Source organism: Ambystoma mexicanum, chromosome 8 (assembly GCF_040938575.1).
Source record: "Ambystoma mexicanum isolate Mex_15411 chromosome 8, UKY_AmexF1_1, whole genome shotgun sequence".
Classification (NCBI taxonomy): domain Eukaryota; kingdom Metazoa; phylum Chordata; class Amphibia; order Caudata; family Ambystomatidae; genus Ambystoma; species Ambystoma mexicanum.
The window spans coordinates 812,190,864-812,215,998 of NC_090929.1; the positions used below are offsets into that span (position 1 = coordinate 812,190,864).

Genomic DNA, 25,135 nt, shown 5'->3' on the forward strand with positions numbered 1-25,135 from the left:
CGCCGATGGCGTTGAGGACTTCCTCAGAGGCGGAGCCTCGAGAGAGTCCCGCGACAGACATGACGCTGATGGCGTCGACGTCTTCTTAAAAAGGCCTCACAGGCTCCAACTGTCTCGAGGACGTCGAGGACCGGGACCTGGAGCGGACAAGCCTAGATCTACCTTGTCTGATTGGTACCTCGATGGCTCCCAGTGATAGTGTCTACCGCCCGAGCCTGAAGGCTTGCGAGCGGTGGCCCTAGTGCGTTCCTTGCCGGCTTCTCTCGAAGGCCCGGACGGAACGGAACCCTGCGATTCGAAAATCACCATCTCCCTGCGAAATGCGTCCCATTCAGCCGGAGATTAATGCTTGTTGGGACAAGCAACCCGCCGTCTGGCAGAGTCCTCGGACGAGGAAGGCGATCGGTGACGGCACTTCCGAGAGTGCCTAGAAGAGGCAGAGGAATGGCAGGAACCACTCCGGGCCCGATACCCCCTAGACTTATGCCGACGCGGAGAGTCGCCCCTCGAATCGTCGGTCAAAAGCCCTGCGGATTCCAACTTTTTGGGTTTGGAAATCCTACCTACAGTCAACTTCTTTCGCTCCCGCAAGGCCTTTGACGTCAGAGACTGGCAATCATCGGTGGCGTGGTCCTCACCGAGGCACCAGAGGCAGACGCTGTGCGGTTCCATAAGCAACATCTTGAAACCGCAATCCTGACACTTCTTGAAGCCCGACCACGGGGTAGAAGACGACGAAGACATACTACTTCAAAACAACCAAGTTCGAAGAACCGATTCAATCAGGAGAAGAACCGAGGCGCGCCGAGATTCCAAAGCGACCACGTTCGCGGAAAAAACGGTACTGAGGCTACGGGCGTCGTGCGTCCTACTTACAACATCCGGTGACGTCGGCTTGACGGAGGCCCTTGAGGGACAGCGTATCAACGTCATCGACGTAGGACTCCGACACCGAAAAATTTTTCTGAAGCAGCATAGCTGTGGTGATTACCTGTGATAGATCTGGAATACGTCGGAGGACACAATCCCTCCGAAACCATGTTACCTGGTACTCCTGATCCCCCTGCAAAGACGTAGCAGCTACCACTTGGTAAGCCAAGGAAAGCTTCGGGATAGTCTGCTTACCTAGGATAAGGAAGGAAATAACAGCTCCTAAAAACGATGCTGGGAATTCCCCGTAAAACTGCAAACTGAATAAACCAATACATTGATTGTAAGATTACATTCTGACTACAAACCTGGAAATAGCTAGGCTAGACTGGTTACAAGAGCTGACAATTACCAATGTTCAACCTCTGAGAAAATGTACTACCAATATTAATATTTAGTTATACATCTAACAGTACTTCACATCTACATATAATGTCGACTGACTCACAATGAACCCTTTTGGCACAATACAATATCCTGCATCTATGTGAGCAGACTCGCATACGTGTACCCTCCCATCGCTCAAAGCTTTAAAGTAGGTCTGCACATCTCCACCTCTGGGTTGTTGCGCTACATGCCAACCTCGCTACCCATCTGCAAGCTTTTAGCTATACAAACATGTTGCATTATCTACTGCCCTGTAGGGTACTCATTCAATGCCACCCGCAACATGGCGCAGAGGGCACAGTAACCTACCAAACTGAGATTCAGTTCATATTTGCTTTTATGTGTTTCTTGAGCACTGCATAGGCATTGTTAAGGTTTAAAAACTTAACTTGGAGCAGACATTGTAGTTGGCTTCAAACTTCTCCTCAAATCCCATTTTATATTGTGAACTGTTAAGTCCAACAATTAAAATTATTATAATCAATTGTATGAAGTATCTTCTTAATCAAGGAACCCTTGACCATATTTTGTATTACTGTGCAGTGGCTCTACAACAGCCTGCATTTAAAGTTTCTGATTGAAATGCGTGATAGTGTTCGTAAACAGACTGGCCTAGTACCGATCAGGAGGATAAAAACATGCGGAGGTAGGTCATGTTCTGATAAGCGTTTCCCCCACACCTGCCTGCGATGGAAAAGCGACCTTCATGGTTGGTGAGCAGTGTTTTAGATTAAAGTCACACAAAAAAAAAAATCACAAAAAACATGTATGTCTGTTCTTCCCCCACTGCAACCGATCAGCAATTAAAACAGCCATGAATTAAGAATGAAAAGGTCTTTGGTGCAAGCAGTGATTATGCAAGACTCCCGTCCAGCAATGGCATGCTGTGCGGGAGGGGCAGCCAATTTCCGATGGCATGCTGTGCGGGAGGGGCATCCAATTTAAAGGCATGGATTAATACATCCCGGGCTGACATGCACTGGCGGGTCGTGGTTGGGAATGGGGGTAAAACATTTATTTTCTCTCATGCAAAGTTTTTTTGTTATTTGGGGTAGCGATACGATTTTGTTTCATGTTAAACATCAAGAGAACTAACCACAACGAACTACATGACAAGTAACCAAAGCTGCTAAACTGAACCAAACCAAATGGCATGAACAAAAAAGCCATACTTAGGGGGTGATGATCAAACTTGCAGCTCCCGGGGAGGTTCAGAGACCAGTGTTCCAACCTCTAGTCCACCAATGCTATGGCAATGATGCGTGTCTGAATAAGTTATGCACGAGTCTCGTCTTCATGTTCGGAGTACATACAGCCCCACCTGCAAACGCTCAGCGACCTTCATTGCTTTTACTGAAGCTTTTGAGGCTGCTGATCAACACTTGAAATGCAAAGGCAGGTGAGGAGTCTGAGGCAGGGAACATATGAGCTGTGGCTAGGAACAACTCTAGGGCCAGTGTCTGCACCAAAGTAAATTGCAAGAGTTGAAAGGCAAATAAACAACGCTCGCAGAGAGGAGTATACTTCCCAAAAATAAACAAAAAAGAGAAAGAGCATTGGTTTACTCTGCAGGTCCTTCCTGGAGGAGCATGCCCAGATGCAGCCCTTCAGGCAATCATCGAAGGAGTATTGGAACAGTTACTGCATCTTGATCAATTCCTTTTTTTTGAAAACTGTTAGGATCTATTAAGCCCTATACTTGAAACATAATATTGATATGAAGTGTTTTAAAAAACATAATTTTACATCTTTACCAAGGACGAGAAAGGTGGCCAGCATACAGATAGAAATAAAATCAGGACATTGGTGGAATCCCTTTACAGGAGCGAGTAGAAACATATTCCATAAATCATAATAGGCACTGAGGCGGAGTTGAACAAAACAAAATGACTTTTGGCATGCTGACAGAAGGTAGAGCAATTTTTAATAAAGTAACTAGAATCCCTGAATTCTTTGCACGGCAATCCCTGGTCGCAAATGGGGGATCAAATTGTTAAGAGGGCATATGTACAAGTTAGGCCTCTACCAAATCCCCCAGACAAAGAATCCATTGCCTGCCACAATTACTCAGGTTGTAAATACCTACTATATGTGCATTCGCTAGAATGGATCCCTAGTTAATCTCTCATAAAATGCCTGAAGTTTATATATTTTTGCAGTAACTTGAAATACAAAGAAAAAGCAGTGGCATGCCAAACATTTAAGTAGAGTGTTAATACATGGGAAAGTGACAGCAGTTGAGCACACCATAGTCAGTAAGGCAGTGGAAAACAATGTAGAATAAAAAATGTCGCTCTGTTAAATACAAATAAAAAGAGTTAGCCCTCCAGCCCCTCCCCCATAACTGTTCTAAATTTTAAACAACCCATGCTCTCGCTACGAAGCCTGCAAATGTGCATATGTGGATGGATGTTTAGTGCAATAAAAGAGCAATATGACCAAATGTAATTAAAGTACAGAAAATAAAGCAGTTTACAACGTCAAGTAATGATCGCAGGGGATTGAGAGTAAAGGGAATGAAATTCTCACTGGATTAAAAGAAGAAAAAATATCTCTGCCCACTATGGTAAGAACACTGGATTGTCTTTCAAGTCGAGGCAGAATATTTTCACATTGCCCAAAAGAGTTGGTAGCTAGTTTACAAAGTCAACTCAGCAGAGTCACGTTACCTGGGGCGCCACACAAGGTGTTGATCGCTGTGGACTGGGATGACAGCAACTCATCCAGGAGTCGTTGAGCTGTTGGAAGAATCTGATGAAAAATGTTTGGTCAATAAAACAATGAAAAGAATGACAACTTTCAAACGTTCAAAAATACACATGATTAAGAGTGAAGCTCAAGCATTTGATCATCAACAGCTCAACTCCAGCATCTACACAAAACATGGGTGTACATATAATTGACTGTGAAATTAGCACGGTTAAGATGGATTTTCGGAACCATCACTGATGGAGGATTCTGAGAGGCCTAGATATAGGTAGGTGATAAGACTAGTATTTAGACTTCAGGAATTGTGTGAGTGGCATGAAAGTACAATTGAATACACTACTCCAATAAATCAAATTGGACAGTATGTATACAAATACGCTGTTTATTAGGCCTGAACACATTCTGCAATGAAGATAAATACGACCAAAGTACTATTTTACATGTATTTACATCCACAATAGGTGTTAACACATACACTTTACTTTTGAAACATTAGTAAATGATTCCGTTGTGAAACCGAAAACTGCGTGCAGTAAACTAGCACTTAAATCCTTCCCTGATAAGGTGAGTTGGCCTATTGCCCTTAAGAGTTGCACGTCCCAAAGAAAAAACCTTTGTATGGTCCAGGAGTCTTAAGTGAACCAAACAAGAGCAGGGTGTCAGATTTCGTTCGCACCTTTCTAGGCTTGGCCTCCGGATCTGTGTCTTTCCTTCTTTTTAAGAGAGGAGATGAGGCAGATCACTTCAGGTAGCCACCGTGGCAACCCAGAGGAAAACCTGGGGGCACGCGGACCAACCGGAGAGCTGGGTCTCGAAGGGAAAAAACACTCTGAGCAGAGGGAAAAAACCCTGACGTCAGAATACGATGGAACGTTTCTTGCAGTAAATTGTTCCTTGTAGGACAAGTGTGTCCAAGTCCAAAGGAAGAATGTAGTCTCTGCTGTGTCAATGACTACTTCGGTAAGACTCGTGCAGAAAGGAGCGTCTGTGTAAGCGGGAGCCGGGAGAGTCCAGAGATCCAGGAGGAAGGCTTGACACAGACGGAAGCGGACTGGAGAAGCAGAATGCTGCGGCGAGACCGCAGGGCGAAGCTGGAGTGAAAGGTAAGGAAGGAATACAGGGTAGCCAACGAGGTCAGCAAGAGTGAGAATCCCAGAGATAGGAAAGGTTAACTAGCAACAAGGTACGTACTCACGAGCGTTCCGCAACAATAAGGCGCAGTTGCAACGCGAAGCTCGATACTACTTCCCGGTACTTGTTGTCCATGTGAAGCGGCGTCATTGGTCACGCATACGTGATGACGTGCGCTCTCTACTGCGAACAGAGGCCATCTTGGATTGGGCTCTCCAGCCCCAGCGTTGCCATAATGACCATAGCTTGTGCAATTGCCATGGTGTTCGTATGCTACCCTGAACATGCAGCGTTTTTACACAGGGGCAAAGCCAATAGGTGAGTACAGTGTCCCAGATATGAAAGAACCAAGGTATGTTCCAAAGATTAGGGGTCCTACCCCCATCACACCACACTTAGGGAAGTCAGAGGTGGAAGAGTTCCTTGGCCAGAACTCCAACGGTTACAACCAGACAAGGGTTAGGTAGGGTCAGGACTTTGCCCCGTACAACTCTATGGAGAGAGAGGGGGTGGAAACAGATATGCAGGTGTGACCCCTTTACTCAGATTCCACTAGAAACCACCCATAGGGTTCTTAGATTCGCTGGGCCCACTTACATAGTTTGTTCTGTTGCAGAGGATCCAAGGGTTGCGGGTGCATTGGTCATTTTCGGCGTCAGGATTGGGTCGGGTTAAGCAGCAGTTCTGAACTCTGATGAAGTTCACTGCACTCAGGCACCAGGAGGCTACTCATGTGGTGAAGACAAAGAAACTGCTCCTACAAGGCACCTCTTCTGAGTTAGAGAGCAGCAACTGTATGAGGACTGTTCTTAGGGCACAAGCTGGAGGACTGCAGAATGTAAGACTGAAACCTGAAACGGTGAACGATGCACAGAAGATTCACTGGACGGAGCCTGTCTGCGAACAGGATGGTCCCAGGACACTTTTGAAGGTTCCAAAGGGCCAGATTAGGGTGCAGAGCTCCAGAATCGTGGGTTCCACGAGCCCAAGGGTCAAAGCAAAGAACTAAGGTCTTCAGGTGATAGTTTCAGAGTGACAGGGGTTCATCAAACCTGGCTGGTGGCAAACCTAGAAGCCTGCAATGGTCGCACACGGATCTTCAATGGGCTGCAGTAATCTTGGCTCCAGCAACAAACTGAAGAATGGCTGCAGCAGTCCTTTTCGAGTCAGGGTCACCATCAGCCCTACAATGGAAAGGCTAAGCACAATTCAAATGGCCAGTGTGTGAATTGGAACCAGACAGTCCCAGCCCACACAGCCAGTTAGATGCTCACACTGCTGTATAGCCACAAAATAAATAGAGGCCCTGCCCAGGAAACGGCTTTCGAGTCTTGATTTGTGATGAATTCTACCCTTCTCCCGGGGGGGGGGGTGGGGGGGGCACCCCCTTTGAGGCTAGGGAGGTGGGACCACTCCATATTACCCTGACTAATGGTCTGGGCAAGAGGGACCTCACTGGAGTGACTGCCCCTTAGGGGACAAAGACTCCTGTTCCTATGAGGAACTCCCTAGATGGCCCAACATATTGTCATAAGTGGGACTGCCTGCTGGGAAGAGGAATTGAACATCTTTATATTTTGCTGCTGGAAATCCTGAACTGAATCTGTAAGGAAAGTAGTATCCAGGAGCTGGAGGTGGTATGTCCACGAACACCTCGTGGTTAGTGAGACGCTCGCTGAACGACGTAGAGACCATCACAGCTGAGAGCACGAGGAGCTCCCTGGCGCCTTCATCCGTAGATGGCTGCAGCCTGACGGGAAGCGGAGATGCAGATGAACATCTAGAATGGGAAAACCGACAACGGAGAAGAATACCCAAGCATGTGCTGAGCCCTGCAATGTTCCCCTATGTTACCCAGGGAGAACAGGAAAAGCTGGAGCCCACCGGGGGAAGAGTACAAGAAGAGTGTAACTCGTCCCAGTCATGAAGACGAGATACGAGGAATACATTTGTTTGATTGCCAATGTGAACGGCTCATAACCCTTTGAGGAGAATAAGGAGACTGGAGACAATTACCCAGGGAAGAAAGAAGATGTTTTTTAACCAAAAAGCCAAAGAGTGGATAAAACAAAGCCAAAGCACGGCTTCTGAAGCATATTATAGAAGATTAAGAGAATCAGGTAATAGAAAGAACAGTATACAAGAGGGAACCCAGGAGTGGGGGCGATCTAAAAGGGGATCAAGTCCCATGCAGAGTAGCCAAGGATGAATTGAGAGACTGTAAAAGGATCATAAGTAAAGACAAGAGCGTGAGAGTCTCTCAAAACAAGCTGCAAGCAGAATAAACTTAAAGATAGCACCAAGCACAGAAGTGTTTTACAAGAGCTCATGGAGGAGATATCCAGAAGGATCTAAGTTGCAATGCTGAGGCGGAAAAGAATGAATCAATACTGCAGGGCGGAAAGCTTTGCATTGCGAAAATGTCGATTCACGCCTTCGGGACCGGCTGGTCATTGTGTGGATGCAGTTGAATCGATCCCTAATCCACCACTTCTTGCAACGTCAAATGCGTCTGTGTACGTATTAACGCACAAAGTCCCCTTCTTCTAATTGTGATCGGATCCTTGATGTAACAAAAATGGTGATTGACAAGTAAATCTTCCTGATGTACCTCTGTATGAAAAACAAACAACATTTTACTGAACATGGGGCACTGGGGACACCCCGCAACTCCCGTTCGGTATAATTGGATACCGTACATGGGAAGTAGTGGACACCCCTCCGCAACCCTCGTTCTGTATAATGCCATTCCTCATTGAAAGGCTATGAGCAGAGATTAAAAACAGCAATGGGCAATGAATGAAAAGTAAATTCGGCATTATTGCAAATGCAATATTTTTGGACCGGCTACATTTGCAGTAATGGTCAATTAGACCATTTCAATTTGCTATTTTTGGGCAATACCATCCAGAGCTTACCAAAGGCGGCTATATAACTCAAGTGTAAGAGAGTGACATTTCTATACCAAGACTATCAGAAACTATGAGAAGCCCAGGAGAGGGCAGACCTTCTCTTGGCTAATTATAAGTTGGTTAAACTAGTGGTAGGGTCAAGTAGAGTTGGGTTTGGACTTAAGACATTTTACTTTGGGACTTCCGGATGACAAACAAGCACCCTTGGTTTCTTTGGCACGCAGGGTGATCCTTTTAGCAATAGGGAAAGTTGGGCCTGTTCATATAATTACAATAAATAGAGTTCATAAGGTCCTTAATGTGTCCAATTCCTTTTTATGACCCGCTAAAGAGGGCAGGAAAAGATGCCCAAAGGACAGGGTGAAAAACACATGGCACAGCCATTTGTGTATAAAGTATTCAAAAAGCCATTTTGCTGCAAAATGCAAAAGTGCACACGCAAAAAATAAATGTGTTGGAAAATGATCTGTGGCCACCCGACTGTCTTGGACATATTGTGAAAGTAACAAATGTTTCTGAAAGGAAAAAGGGCATACAAAGAACCACTGCCAAACTACACTTTAAAATGAAGTGTGCAGGCTAACAGCAACAAGGAATATCATAAAAGGAGATTGGGTCCCTCTGCAATGGTAGCCTTAGGAACTGGCCATTGCCCCCAAAACAGATTAACTAAGGAAGGAAAGTAAGGCAAACCTGGTTTCTTATTTCCAAAAGTCAGGTAAGGAATCCAAAAAGAGCAAAGAGTTGGAGGGTTCCATTGATGTCAATGGAGAGCAAGCTGCAAAAAGAAAATATTTCGCAACAAGCACACATTAGCACTTTCATTGAAACCAATTAAATTGCAAGGGAAACAGTATAAAACAATCAGTCTAAGCTGTCTCACCGGTTGCATGTGATTATGTGGAATCACAAAATAACTAATCCAATTACAACTAATACCAAAATAACTAATTCCAAAATAACTAATTCCTTTTTTGGAGGGGGTTATCCCCTTGAAAGCCCTCCCTTTTATTTTGTTCCCAATACTTTTCCCCCACCCCTAAAACCACTATTCCCACTCCCAACCCCATTTTTAATTTTTCCCCAAATTAGTTATTTTGGATTCGTTGTAATTTGATTAGTTATTTTGTGATTTCACATAATCACTGCATCCCTTATGATATGATACGATATATGATGTGGCATTTATAAGGCGCCTGTGCACAAGTGTTCCTAGGCGCAACAAGACAAGAAGGGGGAAACAAAAGGGAGGACAAAATAACGTTTTTACTAGGCCTTGTGTCATTCAGATCGCGCAAGTGCAGGGAAGAGGGAAGGGAGCAGGGCCGGGGGAAGTGCAGTTAACTCACAAGTGCAGCCAATGGGTGGCTCATACGTGCACAGAGAAGGGACTGTAGGGTTGCAGATACAGACACTTAAGTCCTGGGGAGCCCAGAGGCAGTGCAAGGGCAACTTGCCATGCAGGAGCCTGGGTCTGAGTTCAGAGGGTCACCAGGTTACCAGTGCACAGAGTAGTCAGGTGCATTAGCAGGGGAGAGGAAGAGAGAAAGCGGGATTGAAAAGAAAGGTCTTGAGTTGCTTCCGGAACCACAGGTGGTTCTGCTAGAGTTTAAGAGAGGCAGGGAGGCTGTTCCAGAGGGAGGTACCAGCCGAGGAGATAGATCTGCCCCAAACTCTCTGCTTGGAGAGCCTCAGAGTTGGAGGTGGATGAGAGGAGATCTCGAGAAGAAAGATCTTTTGGCAGAGAAAGTTGGAGGCAGAGCGGTCCCAGGCCCCAGAAAGCCTTGTGGACGATGCAGAGGGTCTTGAACTTGATCCTTCCAGCAATGGGGAGCCAGTGAAGAGATTTCAGAGGTGGAGAGATACTATCCCTGGGCTTGAGGCTAAGGACAAGTCTCGCAGTTCTGTGCTGGATAAGTTGTAAAGGTCGAAGAGTAGAGGCAGGAATATTTAGAAAGAGGCTGTTTCAATAGTCCAGCCTAGAGAGGACCAGAGCTCTGGAGACAGTGAGCTTCTGGTGGGAAAGTGAGAAAAGGAAGAATACCTCTGAGCAGGTGCAGCTGCTAGTTTGACTTCTTAGAGGCGTTCGAGATGTGAGGAGAGGGTGGAGTCAAATGATCACATTTCAAGGGTCTTTATTGAACTTCAATAAGGGTTTGAAAAAACGCCCATCTAATCGCAAGTCTAAAGATGGGAGCAAGCTATGACCATCAAATAATACCTTTCCGACAAGAAATCCAATTTCAAGAATCCTCGAAAGTAGAAAGCATAAGACAAGGAAACCATGCTGAAGAATCCTGCATTGTGTGTTGGAGATACCCAGAGCCCTCCAGCGTCACTAATCAAGGCGGGAAGCAGCAGCAGACGCTGTGGTACCGTCTTTGGCTCCAAGAACAATCAGTGAAATGAACACGGCCAGTGAGTTGGGGAGAACGATACAAGACCAGTCTGTGTTGAAGCCAAGGTTGCAAGCAGCAACATTGGATGGCGAGTGCTGGAACGAACATTGTTAAAACGCGTATGATAAAAGACGCAAGTAAAGTTGAACTGAAGAGCGTTTCAACTTTGAAAGGAAAAGATATGATACTTTTGAAAGAGTGGTCCGGAACCGCGTGTGTGCTCAATCAAAGGTCTCTGTAAGGTATCCATCTAAGAAGTGGCAAAAGTGAAATTCAAAGCGTTTCAAAGAATTGTAAATCGAAGTGGCCCTGCGACGGGTCAAGCAAAGTCCTGCACACAGTCAACAGTCTTCGATTTTGATACAGTAAAGAAAGTTTGGGATAAAGAGATTAATTGGTCCAAGCCTGGCGGAGCGAGACTAATTGAAAGTTGTGTGTTAAAGTGGGTCTGAGCCCGGCAGAGGGGGACCCAGGGTGAACAGTGATTCACCAGAGAAGTTGTGCATATGAGAATCCTGAGCAGAAAGGAACTTTGAATGTTGGTCGCATCAGGCCCTCTGAAGTAAGAGACTTTGAATGGCAAAGAGACTTTGGCACAGAAGGCCGATACTGAAATTATGAACTGCATCCTCGTGCTAGAAAAGCCAGAATATGTGCTAAGCTCGAGTGTGCGCCTTGTCCCGTGCTGAAAACGTGGGGAAGGGAAGCTAACCGCTCAAATATCCTGACGTATCATTTCTTAAACACTTTTCTTTTGTATAATATTGTTTCCCACATCCTTTGTATTTAGAAGTAAGGATTGACAATAGGTTTATAAGCATAGGCCCTTTCAATTTTGACAAGACACCATTAGGACTGCGTTATTTGATGGTCGTAGCTTTCTCCCATCTTTAGATTTAGGATTAGATGGGTGTTTTTTCAAACCCGTATTGAAGATCAATAAATACCCTTGAACTGTGGTCACTTGTGTCTATCTTACTGTTTGATACCAGGCCTTCTTTATAAAGCCACATTCCCTGGAGTCCACCAGTCCATCTACCTGCTCTGCCTCTCACACCTCACCTCTTTCAATCAGTAAAGGTGCGTGCAAGCTTTTTTGGGTTGAGTGTGTAGGATGCTGGGGGTGACAGGGAATCTGACTCCTCTGTCTATGGCCTCTACACCCTCTGTCCACAAGTGCTTTCCCAGTTTGGCTTTGTCTTGAATCCCTGGGCATTGACCACATCCACATCTTTTGATTGGAGGGTGTAAAGAGGGAAGGGGAGCTTTGTCTTCACCACACACAGAGTTCTTGTCTGGTACTAATGCCTACAGTGCAACGCAATGGTTGGGGTACACAGTAATGTCCCCAGCTCTCATTGACCGCTCTTGGGGTCAGCTGCGGCTGAAGGGCCTTTACCAGGCAGTATTTTTATTAAGATGCATTTCCAAAATCAGCATTGATGGGAGGATTTTGAAAGGCCACCCTATGTGTGTAAAGTAGCTGAGCAGTCAAGGCTTAGTCTCAGGAAAAGTGAGAGAGTGGTCTTGGGCTACAATGAGCCCACACATTAGTCCTTCAATTGTTAGTCCTTCAATTGTACGTCAAGCATATAAAAAGAAAATCACAGGAAAATATTGTTACACAAAACCTTATAAAACATGTATACACATTCACATTAGTATAGAAATGCATACATATCAATTATCAGTGCAAAACAGGGGAGTAGCTGGATGCAAGGAAAATAGGCAGACATCTTCAAAATGAACCCAAGACAGCTTCCCTCAATCTTAAGTCCATCCCTAAAATGGTTTGGGGCTGCGTGCCCAAAAGTCACACGTTCCATAGTATACATTTGTCAGGGAAGTTTATATAGAAATGAATGCAGAGGGCTGTGGTGGAGATTATAGCAAGTTCGATAACAGTTCAATAAAGTTCAGGTAGGTACCCTACTCAATCCAACACACTAGGTAGGATAGGCCTACGGAAGGATCCTGGACACAGGATCCACCACCAAAAGGTCAGAGTGATTTAGGATCAGGACTTTAAGCCTGAATACCCTATTAGAGACAGGGGAGAGCAACAGGTATGTACTTAACACCCTGGTTCGAGATGTTTTGGATTCCATTTGTGTAGGTTCCAGACTGAAGTCTTGGCTTGTCTTCTGTTCTTGTTCCCACCGTGTGGATGGGCTCGACAGCAGAGAGACTTTATTTCACAGGATTTTAGGTACGGTTGGTCAGTGCACAGGAATCCGTTCCAAACTGCTTCTAAAGGAAGAATACTGCAGGAGAGGCAGCTACAAGACCACTCCAGGACACGAAGAAGACAAGATCCAATTAAGGTATGAAAAAGAAAAAAAGGAAAGCGGAAAGAGCCTGGATGAAAGGCCAATTGCCAGCAAACAGGGAGGAGTGGAAAATTGAGAGAACATATAAGTCAGAAGTCTTACTTGCCACCAGCTAAGCTACAAAAACTTACCCCCACCAATACAGACAGTAAAAACATCCAAGCTGCTTTTGCAGCTAAAATATTGACAGCCCAAGCTAAAATCCAAGCTAATTTGATCGAGAGGGAGCAAAGGAACCCTACAATCCTGCCTGATGCACCTGATCAATACCCTTCCTCTGATTTTGAATTTAGGAGCATAACGCAGGATGCTCTGGCTAAAATCATGACTAACATGAGGCCAACTACTTGCGCAGGAGAGCCCCTGCCATCCAGAAACATCTTGAACAATAAGAGTCTGTTCCTCCCCTTTCTTACTCGTCTTATTGACGCCAGCTTCTGGGAGGGTTGTGTCCCTGAGGCTTTGAAGAGGGTCTTGGTTACCACTCTATTAAAAATAACAGGCCTTGATACAAAAGATTTTACTAATTTCAGCATGATAACTAATTCCCCGTTTTTGTTGAGGATCCTCTACAAAGTGGCTACTACACAGCTCCAGGAATACTTGGAAAAATCAGGAGCTTTTCATTCAAGACAATCAGGTTTCCGTATTAACTATGGGACGGAGAGTGCATTTTTAGACGTGAAGTCTAAGATGCTTCAGGACATGGATCAAGGCAATGTCGGGATGCTTTGACCTCATCGACCATGACAAGCTACCGGAAGGGTTAAGGGTTTCGGGTTGCATGTCGGATAATGCCCTGGCTTGGATCAAGTCCTTTTTGACAGGTCGCCCACCACGGATTGTCTGGGCTAACGCTTGGTCCCCAGAGGAACTCCTGAAATGGGGGGGGGGGGGGGGGGGGGGAGTCCTTCAGGGTGCATGTATCTCCCCTTGCCTCTTTAACGTGTACTGGCGCTCATTGTGTAATTCGTTGGCTGCGATGGGTGTCCATTTTATGAACTATGCTGATGACGCCCAGCTCGTGTTTGAAATGAGCGGCAAGTACACAGAGACTGAAAATGGCATGTGTTTAAATGCCAGGAAAACAGAGATGATGCTCTTTGGCTCTTCTCAGGCAAGATCCAAATTGGACCCACAATACGCAGTTTTTTGTGTCAAAGGCTACAATATCCCTACTGTGTAAAAAGTCAAGAGACTGGGAATAATTTTGGAGTCGACCCGGAATACTAATGCTAACACTGAGAGTGTAGTGAGCAAGGCACAGTATACACTGCAGCTTTTAAGGTTAGTTAAACCTTATGTTTCCGAGGCAAACCGTGCCACTTTGGTACGTGCCATTGTGATGCCTCGGCTGGACTATTGTAATGTCCTGATGCTGTGCTCTAGCAGTAACGACCTCAGACGACTCCAAGTCATTCAAAATGATGCGGTCTGCATTGTGAAGAATGTTTCGAGACATGAACCTATTTCTCTCCACAGATGTCTTCATTGGCTCCCTGTGGAGGCTTGTATTAGGTTTAAGGCCTTGACACTAGTGCATAAATGGGCAGGCCCCTAGTTATCTTAAACAAACTGTTAATATCTGTACTCCGACTAGGTTTATTAGATCTTGTCAAGGAATCTGCATTTCAGCCCATAGAAGTAAGAGCTAGAGGGCTCAGCAGGTCCTTTGTTTCGTAGATTGCCCATTTTGTGGAACAAGCTGCCTTTGTCCCTTCGTGCTGAAGCAGATGATCTGAAGTTTAGAAAGGGAGTCAAAACTGTTGTTTTTGGTTGAACCCTCTCTAGTGTCGATCTTTCTTAATTCTGTCATCTGCTCTTTTTTCTTTCGTGCGCCCCCATGCCTGTGGGATCCAGCGCATTATAAGTCCAAATAACATAACATGGTCACCATGGTCAGGTGACAACTGGAAATTGTACAGCACTGAATATTGGAGGCGGCCCAACACAGCTTCACTTGGAGTGAGACCGCTGAAAATGCAGGAGCATGCGATTTGTAGCACAAGCTGGAGGTCTGCAAAATTCCAAGCCGCTGCTCAGAACAGAGACGGCTGCAGGGAGGTAGCCCAGGAGAGAGCTTGTCAGGCCACCAAGGACACTTCCTAAGGCTCCGCAGGCACAGATCAAGACTGGTTGTTGCCACAGTTCCAGGGGTCGAAGCACCAATGCAGGCCTTCTTGAGATCAGGACAGAGGAGCGTGGCTTCAATGAAACAGCACTAGAGCCGTTGCTGGTCAGCAGTAGGTGTCGTAACATGGCGGCTCTTCTTTGTAGTCTTGGCTCCAGCAGTGACCTGATGAACATCTGCAGACAACCACCTTTTATCCAAGATTTAGGATGAGAGCAAGCCCAAGCACACCAATGGCAAGGATTTGCAACAGTCAAACAGCCAGGCCACGGGTTGTGCAATCTTGGACAACCAATGGCTATCGTATCTGCCCAGCGACAGACTTTCAGGCACCAGGTGAAGTGGATTGAACTATACAGTCCAAGCCCCTTCCTCTGGCTCGCACACAAAGCCCATTTGCCCACGAAACAGCTTTCCCAGGGAAAGGGATTCCTCCTTAGAAGGCATTTCGTGACACGAGAAGGCAGGCGTGTTAGGCAGAATCCTGTGCAGTTCCCTTAGGGAGCACTACAGAAGATTAAGACTACAGGTGAGAGCAATAAATCACCTTTGGTATCAGTCTGTACCACAAAGATTTAGTTGGTAGCTGTGGCTGAGCAGTCAGACTTATCTCAAGAGGGAGATGGGCAGTATTCAGGGTTTACACAATAGGCCTACAAGACCATGGTACAAGGAAACACTGACCAAAGCTTTGTATTAAAAAGTAGATATTTATTTATTTTATACACTTCTAGTGAAACACATTTATCACAATCATCAAGCAAGTTAAAATAAGTCAAAGAAAAATATACACACTCCGTAGTTCAATTGTAGACCAAGTGAACTAGAGTGAAAACTGAGCAAAACGGCACAGTGAAAACCACACACAAGGGATACTCTAGCAATTTCTCACAAGGGAGGGAAAGCACAAGTTATACAGAAATAGTTTCTTACAAACCCTAGCAACACTTCTCATAAGTTTGTGAACCAGATTAAGCAAGACAGGACATCAGTATAGAAAATACTTAAATGAAAACTGAGCAAAATGGCATTTCACAAGGTTTAAAAGGGGGAAGAAAAGGGTAGTTATAAGAAGTAGGTGCACCAACACAGTTCTAGTTGAGAAGCAATCTAAAGAAGGCAGTTCTTACAAATGTAGCCAGAGTCAGTAGGCCTGTGCCAGAGTCAGTGGTACAGGGCAAGGGCACAGGAGCAAAATGTTCTTGTAGCTGCAGTCAGGTCTTTGGTTAACGATTTCGAAAAGGTGGATGCAGAAGGTGAAAGACAATGTTAGAGAGAGGGGCGGCCAACCCAACAGGTAGGTAAAGGATTTAAAACACCTTTAGATCTACCGCGAAGAAAGGGCGGCCTGGCGGAACAATGTACCTTTAAAATGAAGAAGTGGCTCCTGCGGTGGCGGTTGTTCCTGGTAGCTCCTGCAGTTCGGGGGATCCAGCAGAGGAAGAGAGGCTCTCGCCGTGGAGGAAGGTTTGAGTTACTGCACTACCCAGGGATGAGACCAGCCGCGGTGCTGCCCGACGAATAAAAGGTACGCTCCTTTAAATCGCGGTCCGATTGGACTGGTGCCTGGCTTTCCGGCCTGCGAGTACAGGGTACTGGCGATTCAACCAAGGCAGGTCCAGGAAGGCGATTGGCAAACTGGTTGGCTCCACCAGCTCAAGGGAAGAAGGTTCTTGCAGATGAAGATCCTCTCTCGTCATGTGGAGAAAAGTGGTGAGACGCTGCAGCAGGGCTTCACCGGTGGTTCAGTAGTTGTGGATGTCTTTGGCTGCTCTCCTTTTTGGCTTCTTAGTTCCAGTGGCGACGTCTTGCTCTTCCAGTCCTCAGGACCCTGCTTTTATGCAAAAAGAGCCCCATAGCCCCATTCATACAGCCTAACTGTCACTCATACAGTGGAGTGGTCATCCTTGGCGGGAGACCCTCCAGCCTATCAGGCTAGAGTGCGACATGGGTTGTTGAGGCAACCCTGTCCACGGGTCCTACTCCCCCTCCCCCACAATGGACCACCCAGACTCAGTGGCACCGAAAGGAGGGCTTATTGGCAGAAGCCCGGCAAACGGACGAACAAAGGATCCCCAACCTGGGTTAGGAGTTTAGAGTAAGACACAAGAAAGAATTGATATTAAAGTTCTGGCAAATAAAACCTACCGGAGTAAAGTTAATAAAGAAATAAACCGGCGGTATGTTAGAGGCTGTCAGAAAAAGTGTTAGCCTCGAACAATGGGAAAAATCCCATAGGGAAATATTCGTGGTTGAATATTTACTGTAGTAACCACTGCCACCAGCCAGAAACTTTAGAGAGAGGGACTGTACGGTACCCTCTCGAAAATGAACATAAGGGAAAAACTATTAACCCTTTCCAGTACCTCCATAGTAAGATGGGTTTAGTAGTGGTTTAGTTCATAGGATTTGACTAGTAAAGTCAATGGGGACTTTACATGCCCTGAGAGACAGTAGTCAGTCCCAGGGTATGGAGTCTCTGTTTGGGGGTCGCTACGACACCCCTGTGTCACTGCACGGAGGGTGCTGTGTAACACATGTGAATAAAAATGGTTCCTATGGGGTTGAGAAAAATCCCATAGACATTAAACACAAAAATAGCCTAGAACACATATAGCAAAAATGCCTAAAAGTGGGAAAAAGTCTCACTCTTAGCAGGAGAAAAGAAACAAACCCTTCAAATCCAGCAAAGCTGCTGGGGGACTATAGGTAAGGGAAATCAGCCATAGAAAGAGAATTCTCCCTAACAAGGAAGAAGGCCAAAGAACAATATGGCCTAAGAACAAGAAAAATATCTTGTGGCACAGCCATCTTAGGGTGCTAGACACCTTTAGAAGCCGTTTGAGGTATATGTAAAACGGGACAAGTCAAATAACGGTACAAATCACACAGCTGCCACCAGCTGGTCTTGGGCACATTGCTGCCGTTAAGATGAGTCTTGTCCTCCTGGGCTCCAAATTTAGTCTCCTATAATAATGTTGTGATCCCCTGCCCTCATTCGCACCCTGGATAGCCGTCCCTGTCCCCGGTCCCACTTCCATGCTTCCTGGCCTCTGGCATCCTACCCGGCTCCCATTCCGTCCCCTGCCCGGATTTTGGCTCTCCACTACCTTGCCCGGCCTGGTGCCACGGCTATCCTCCCTGCACGCCATTTCGATACTGGTGCTGCAGGTGCGTCTTGACATCCTGGGCTCCAAATTTAGCTTCCTATAATTATTTTGTGTTCCCCTAGCCCCGTTCGTACCCTGCATAGCCGTCCCTGAACCACTTCCATGTTTCCTGGCCTCCAACCAGCCTCCCATCCCACCCCGTGCCCTGATTGGCTAATCCAGGCATTTGACAGGCCCTCCAAGGGCAGCCTTCTGCCCTTCGCAGTCTCTGCAGCTAAGGGCTCCAAGGCAAAGGCGGCTCAGATAGTGTCTGCCGGTGTCATCTGGGGAAGCCAGGGGCCATCCGTCAACCGGCAGCCACTACCAAGGTAGGTGTGGCCCGGGTGGGTAGTACAGCAATCACTGTACTCTGGAAGCCATGCCACTCTACTTGCCCTCAAAACATATCAGGCCAGGATGTTAATACTAACCAGCTTCACAACTAGACAGAATTGTGAATGATTAGCCAATGCCACATTTTAGATATGTCTTGTGAATATTAGCTTGCGTCACATCTTGACATGAATGTGAAAATGAGCCAGTGCCACATGTAGTTTTAACTGTGAATATTAGCTTACGTCACATCTAGACCGGACTGTGAATGATTGGCCAGTGCCTCATTTTGGTTATATCTTACGAGTTTTGGCTTGCGTCACATCCGGATGGGATTTGAATGTTGGCCAGTGCTACATTTTGGTTATATCTTGTGGCTATTAGCTTGCATCACTTCTAGACTGGATTCTGAATGTTAGCCAGAGACACACTGTCTTGTGAATATTAGCTTGTCTCACATCCAGACAGGATTTGAATGTTAGCCAGTGCCACATTCTAGTTACATCTTGCGAGTATTGGCTTGGGTCACATCTAGACAGGATTCTGGGTGTTGGCCAGTGCCACATTCTAGTTATGTAACCCTACGTCCCATCTTGCACCCCAAGATCAAGCACTGCACTCTTTTAGTAATTCCAACCTCTAATTCTGTAAGGATTGGAGGATCTGCCTTCTAAACCTTAGCACCAGTTCTGTGCAACTCACTCCCCCCTCACATTCAACAGACCCTAGACTACATGACCTTCCCCAAAGCTCTAAAAACCTGACTTTTCCATAAAACCGACTAAGACCTTCGAATGCGACTGAGACTTGCAACCCGATGACAAATGTTCAATGAGATCAGGCGCAATGACGCCACGCGAAAACACCTATTATGTCACTTATAACTATCTGAACGCATCAACCGCAAATGCACACTTGAATCCAGAAACCCAAGCTCGCTAGATTAGAACTCCAGACACTCACCTCTCCCATCACTATGCTCACTCTATACTCTACACCAACACACAAATATAGCACTGCTACACCCTTCGATCAATTCAGCATAGCTGCTCACATACGAACATTACTCCATGAACACCTCAACATTCTGACAGAACGCAGCTATACCCACGAAATTCGAGCCTAGCTGCACACATAAGCATCCTACACAGGCCCAACGCAGCCAAACCCAGTCTTGGTGATCTCCCTCCAGATTGCACGCATTCAACTGATATCAATACCATCACACCTAACGCCAACCATAAAACCGACTAAGACCTTCCAATGCAACTGAGACTTGCAACCCAATGACAAATGTTCAATGAGATCAGGAGCAATGACGCCACCGAAAACACCTATTAAGTCACTAATAACTTTACTCTGAACGCAGCAACCACAAATGCACACTTGAATCCAGAATTCCGAGCTCGCTAGATCAGAACTCCACCCAGACACTCACCTCTCCTATCACTATGCTCACTCACTCACTCTTTACTCTACACCAATACACAATTAGAGTGCAGCTACACCCCTCGATCAATTCGGCCTAGCTGCTCAAATGCGAACATTACTCCATGAACACCTCAAGCAGCTATACCCACTTAGTGAGTCCCCAAGCACTATTTGCTGGACTACAGGGTTTTTTCTGACTCTCCTGAGTGAGTGGGAACCTTTTTCCTCTGTGGCTCTGAGAATATTTATTGGTTTCTCTTGATGAAGCCTGCTTTCCTCCATCTTTTTACAATGGCATCTGTATTGCAGCACTTTTTGTGAGGTGTTGCTGGGAGCTCTTTGAGCTTCCCTCTTTGGTTTTACTTTATTTTCCTGGATTACCTTAATTATTTACAGGATAGGGGATACTTTTTTTTATCCTACCTTAACATTTATTTTGTGAGATCAACCGGCCCCCCACGTTATGTGGAGGGCTGAGGGGATACATAGCATCCCTTCCTAACTTATCCTGTAACTTTATAGTTACAGTGGCAAGTCTGAGTGGCTGGTGGCAGTGGATATCTTATACTGACTGGTCTTTACACACAGGCCGCTGTTGCAGCTGCAGTAAAGGCACCATGGGTCACCATTGGCCTACAATGGTGCTTGTCTTTTTTCATCAACTCACAATGGCTTGCCCTTTCTTGTGCCTTTCTCTGCTAACATGAGTGGGGGAGATCCTGTTCATTCATTTGTCTTAGACTCCCATTGGGAAGCCCGCCCAGAGGCGCCAGTGTGTCTGGGAGGACACAAACTCCTCAGGTCTTTGTCCTCCAGTGTGGCTGCTTCAAACTAGATCTAACTAGGTGCCTGGCTGTCCCATTGCGACAGCCACCACCTAAAGTTTGAATGTTACATGCATGCCGATTGGCTGGTTTCCTTCATAAAAAGGTGAGGTTCTTGATGCAGAAACCAGAGTCGACCACTGGAAGAAACATCAGAAGAAAAAGGAAGGAAGTCTGCAGCCACCACCAGCGACCGCCAAGCAGACAGTGAACGCTGCAGCGCCACCCCTTTCTTCTGTGTGACAGGGACGATCCAGACCCGACTACTTCCTGCCTTGGACTGTTGGGCATAACCAGTCTTGAAACCAGCTACAGTTTGAGCCATCCCACGAAGTGCTGCGACCTTCCAGGTATCCAATACCTGTATACCATGGAACCTCTGGCACTGCTGCAGTGCATCATCTCGTCAAGCACAGTTCAGGCTGCAAACTTGTGGGCATCTGTCTGGACCTACAGAGACTCCATCCTGACCATAGAAGGCCCCTCAGAGAAGTCGAGGGCCGAGAGAAGGAAGCAAGTCTGCCGGGTGACAACTGTTGCTGCTACAAAGCCTGCATCGAGCCTCTACCTTCAAGTGCCATGAAGATCATCTGCTGGGCATCCCTGTGATAAGAGTTTTACCGCCTACTCCCACCAACGGTTCTTCATCCAGGCACAAAGGCCAGATATGTGAACATGAGCTGCTGCCTTATCTGAGGGACCCGCCAGTGACATTGTTCTTCTTCATCATAGAAGGAACTGTCTAACTCCTGGGTACTTACCTAGGAAGTTTTTGTGTGGTTGTTCGCCCCTCCTGAGCTTCCCAAGTCACGTTGGGGTGGACGACCCAACAGTGTTCTGTCGGAGCCAAGGACACTTGTCTCCAAGGTTGAAATTCTTCATGGGGCCTATCTAGTCTTGTGAACCCTTTGAATCAGAATTCATTACCAACCTGTTACTTAAAAGCTTTTTCCGAACTTTGATTACATTGACAGTGTCTGCGCCTTCCTTTGTTTTGATGCCCAAGGGTCACTGGACCCCCAGTGTCCCCATCTGACTTTTTTAAACTCATTTCCCAGATAGGGTTGGACTTCTAAAGTTTAGGCCTGCATAAAGTTATCTAAACTGACAATATTGCTATTTAGTAATTGTGGTTGATAAATGGCTTGCTAACTCAAAGCTACTCTTGATACTTATCAGTTTTACAATCTAAAAGGACTAACTGGGATATGAGTATTGCTACTGCAAATGTCCTAGTGTATATATGTATGAAACTTTCCTTACTTACCCTGAATTGTATTTTGAATTGAACATTGTCCAGTGTATATATAATAAATAAGCATATTTGTTTATATAACTATAGTGTGTAATTGTTTCCTTGACTGCAAGCGTGCTCAAAAGGTCTTTGTATTCTACTCCAGCCCTTCCCCCTCCTGGACTAAGCCTGGCTGCTCAGCCATAGCTACCAAACCATTTGGGTGGTTAATGACAGCTCTAAGAATTGGAGCCCTGTACATCTAAGAGTGAGCCTTCTCTAGTCCTACCATAGGTGCACTTTAGTAAAACTCCCTAACATCACTCACCTTACTTTGGGATAAGAAGAGTCCTGCAGCCATTTTAGCAGCTCTGAGGAGGAGCCAAGTATTCTTTCGTAGATGAGAAGACCGCGGACGATCCTTGAAGAGGCCTGTTGACCGAATATTGCAGCAGTCCCAGTGAAGTCTTGTCTGGCTACTGATCTCCGAAGAGCGTTGTTGGTGCTTCAACCCTCTGGATCAGTGGGAACAACTGGTTCCGGCGTCTTCTGGTACCCAAGCAAGTTGGAGTATTTGGAAGTGTCCCTGTACCACACGGGCAACTGACCAGCTCCAGATTTGGCTACCGAAGAGTCGCTGTTCCAGGTTTTGCCCCGGAACTACAGGGGTCATCGGCATGTCCACCAAGAGGCACTCCTGCAAAATTGCAGCTCCCTGCCATCGACAGGTCCTGAGATAGGAGGCCTTCAACCGCGATGACTGGTGTCTCGGTGCAACGGTGACTGCGCCTGCAACCGACTTTCCCATATCTGTCTTGAGTGTCCTGCACCAGTGCTTTCTGCATTGTTTGTGGAGAAGAGATTGGACCAAGCTCCTATACCCAACCAGGACTGTTTCTGCACCCGCAGCTTCTGGGCAACGGCAACAGGAACCAAAGGAGGCAAAACTTACCTCAGGTGACCCTCTGATGATACACCAAGTCTAAAGATAAACTGGAGTTTGATGGGTAAGTTGCAGCAATACTTACCTGCCCCCTAGCTCCACCATTGAAAAGTTTGGATAACTTTTGAAATGTTTAAACTTGTTTGGGAAAAAATTAGGACGGGGTCCTGAGGACGTGAAGAGGGGTCCACATGCACCCAGAAAGATGGGAAATGTTTTATTAGCTAGTACACTACCTCAATCTAACTCACGTCCCCAGGACCCCTGTTTAATGTTTTCCCATTGCCTAAACTCTTGCAAAACGGAACTTCATGGGCACAAGGCCCCATACAATTTAGGGCTGGATTTATAAAGTTAGGATTGTAATTCCTGTGGACAGTTACTAAACTAATCAATTTCCTTCCTTTACAGGAATTGGGGGTAGTATTGTTTATGTCGCACCAACTAAAGATTGTATGCATGTGTTATTTGTTGTTGTGGAACTTTATGTCAGAAATTACTTCCATAAAAGTTACAATCCAAATACAATGCATAAAAGTAACAATTACAATAAAACATTTTAACATTTCACGGATAATAAAATCAGTACAGATTAAACAAATTATTGCACAAATCTCACATAATCAGCCCTTTTTTCCCCCCGGCACATATTAAATATGTTGTCATTTTTGCAGTTTCATCAATTGCTATCACCTGCTTACATAACTACTCAGCAAGAGCCATTATCCTTACTCTCAGATTATTGATACAAGGTTTCAAGTTTCTCTTCCTTATGATATCATAATAAAGGGTAATTTTTAATAAAATGTTGCCAAGTCTCTCTAGAATCTGCACACTAAGGGCACATAGGAGGGGAATCTGGGTACAACCTAGCTTTAACAATTGCAAGGGACAATTACCACGTCTCATTTTAGCAAACAAGGACCTTTTTCTGGGATCATCTATCAAAATCAGATAATCCTCTATCTAGTAAGAATTCTTACACTTCAATTAATCATATCCCATGACCAGGGTTATGCAACTTCCTGTATAATTGCCCCAAAAGCGCAGAGTTTAGGTGTCCACAACAGTGGTTTTACGCATTCCATCGATGGCTTCGGGTGGGACCACATGTCCTCCGTACCTAATTTAGTTGCAAGGACGTTGATGTGTCTGAACCATACAAGCGAACACGTGTTATAAAGAGAAGTTTTAGTGCGTCGCATAACTTTGCATGGTCCACACCAGATCAAACGCGAATCCACAGTAGTAGAGACTTGATAGCAATGGAATGTTGAATGCAGAGAAGACCCAATTCCACATGTACAGGGATATTTGGGGAACTAACCAGAAGGCGTATTAGACGCTTTCAAAAGTTTTCGGCAACAAGGGCACCAGGTTTAAAGCACTCCCAAATCTCTGCACCATATGGGACTCCTGACAAAACCTCTGCTCTATAAATCTCTACAACTGGCTTCCCAGAGTTCCTTCTTGCTTTATTTATTAACTAGCAGTACCACCTAGTGTTGCCGGGTCTGTAGCAGAAATGCACGTGGGGGTTTGCTATAGCCTTGTGTATGTTTTAAAGTGTCATAACTTCTTATTTTTTAAAAATCGCAAAAATGGGTGGTGTTGGTCAGACTTCAATATCGCCAGTACACCCCAGACTGGTAGGGCAACCTCATGGCAAAAATTACAAGTTACACACCGTAGTGACTAACTTACTCCTAGTCCATAACCCCCCTTTCCTCCATACTGTATGGGCGTCCCTCGCTAGGGACGGGAGACAGAGCCTTTTTCACCAGAAAAATCAACTTCCCTTTAAATTTAGATGCTCGGGGGGTGTGGCCCTTAGAGCATGCGCTCCTCTGACTCGGCCCACCCGTGCCACACCTCAGCCCCCTTTGACGCATTGACAAAATGACCATTGCCTAATGACACTAGTTTTATTAGGGGGGAGGATGTTTGGATGTATGGAGGAAAGGGGACTATGGACTGGAGTACGTTCCTCCATACTGTATGGGTGATTACAACTGAATGAAGCCCCTACGTGGAGAGCAGCCCCTCCTAGGAAAAAAAGTTCCTTAACACTGCCTGACCAAATGCTGCGTACGACCTGGAACTGGCATCCAAGCAGTAGTGCTTGCAGAAGGCTGAGGGCATAGTCCATGTAGCCGCCTTGCTGATGACTTGCCACAGGACGTGCCTCTGGAAAGCAACCACTGTGGCCTTAGCTCTGATAGCGTGGGCATGCATATTTCCTGGGAGAGGTTTGTGCTGCCCCTCGCAGGCCTCCTTGATGGCCGTAACCAT

The 25,135-nt window shown here is 45.9% G+C and overlaps 1 protein-coding gene across 2 annotated transcripts in view; it reads right to left on the minus strand.

Moving 5' to 3' along the window:
* ZSWIM8 (zinc finger SWIM-type containing 8) overlaps positions 1–25,135 on the minus strand; it is a 3,132,642-nt gene that overhangs the window by 2,197,672 nt on the left and 909,835 nt on the right. For both annotated transcript variants that reach the window (XM_069610680.1, XM_069610679.1), the window contains one exon: positions 3,987–4,068. In XM_069610680.1, coding sequence (XP_069466781.1) covers positions 3,987–4,068 — 82 coding nt within the window. The remainder of the gene's footprint in view (positions 1–3,986; positions 4,069–25,135) is intronic.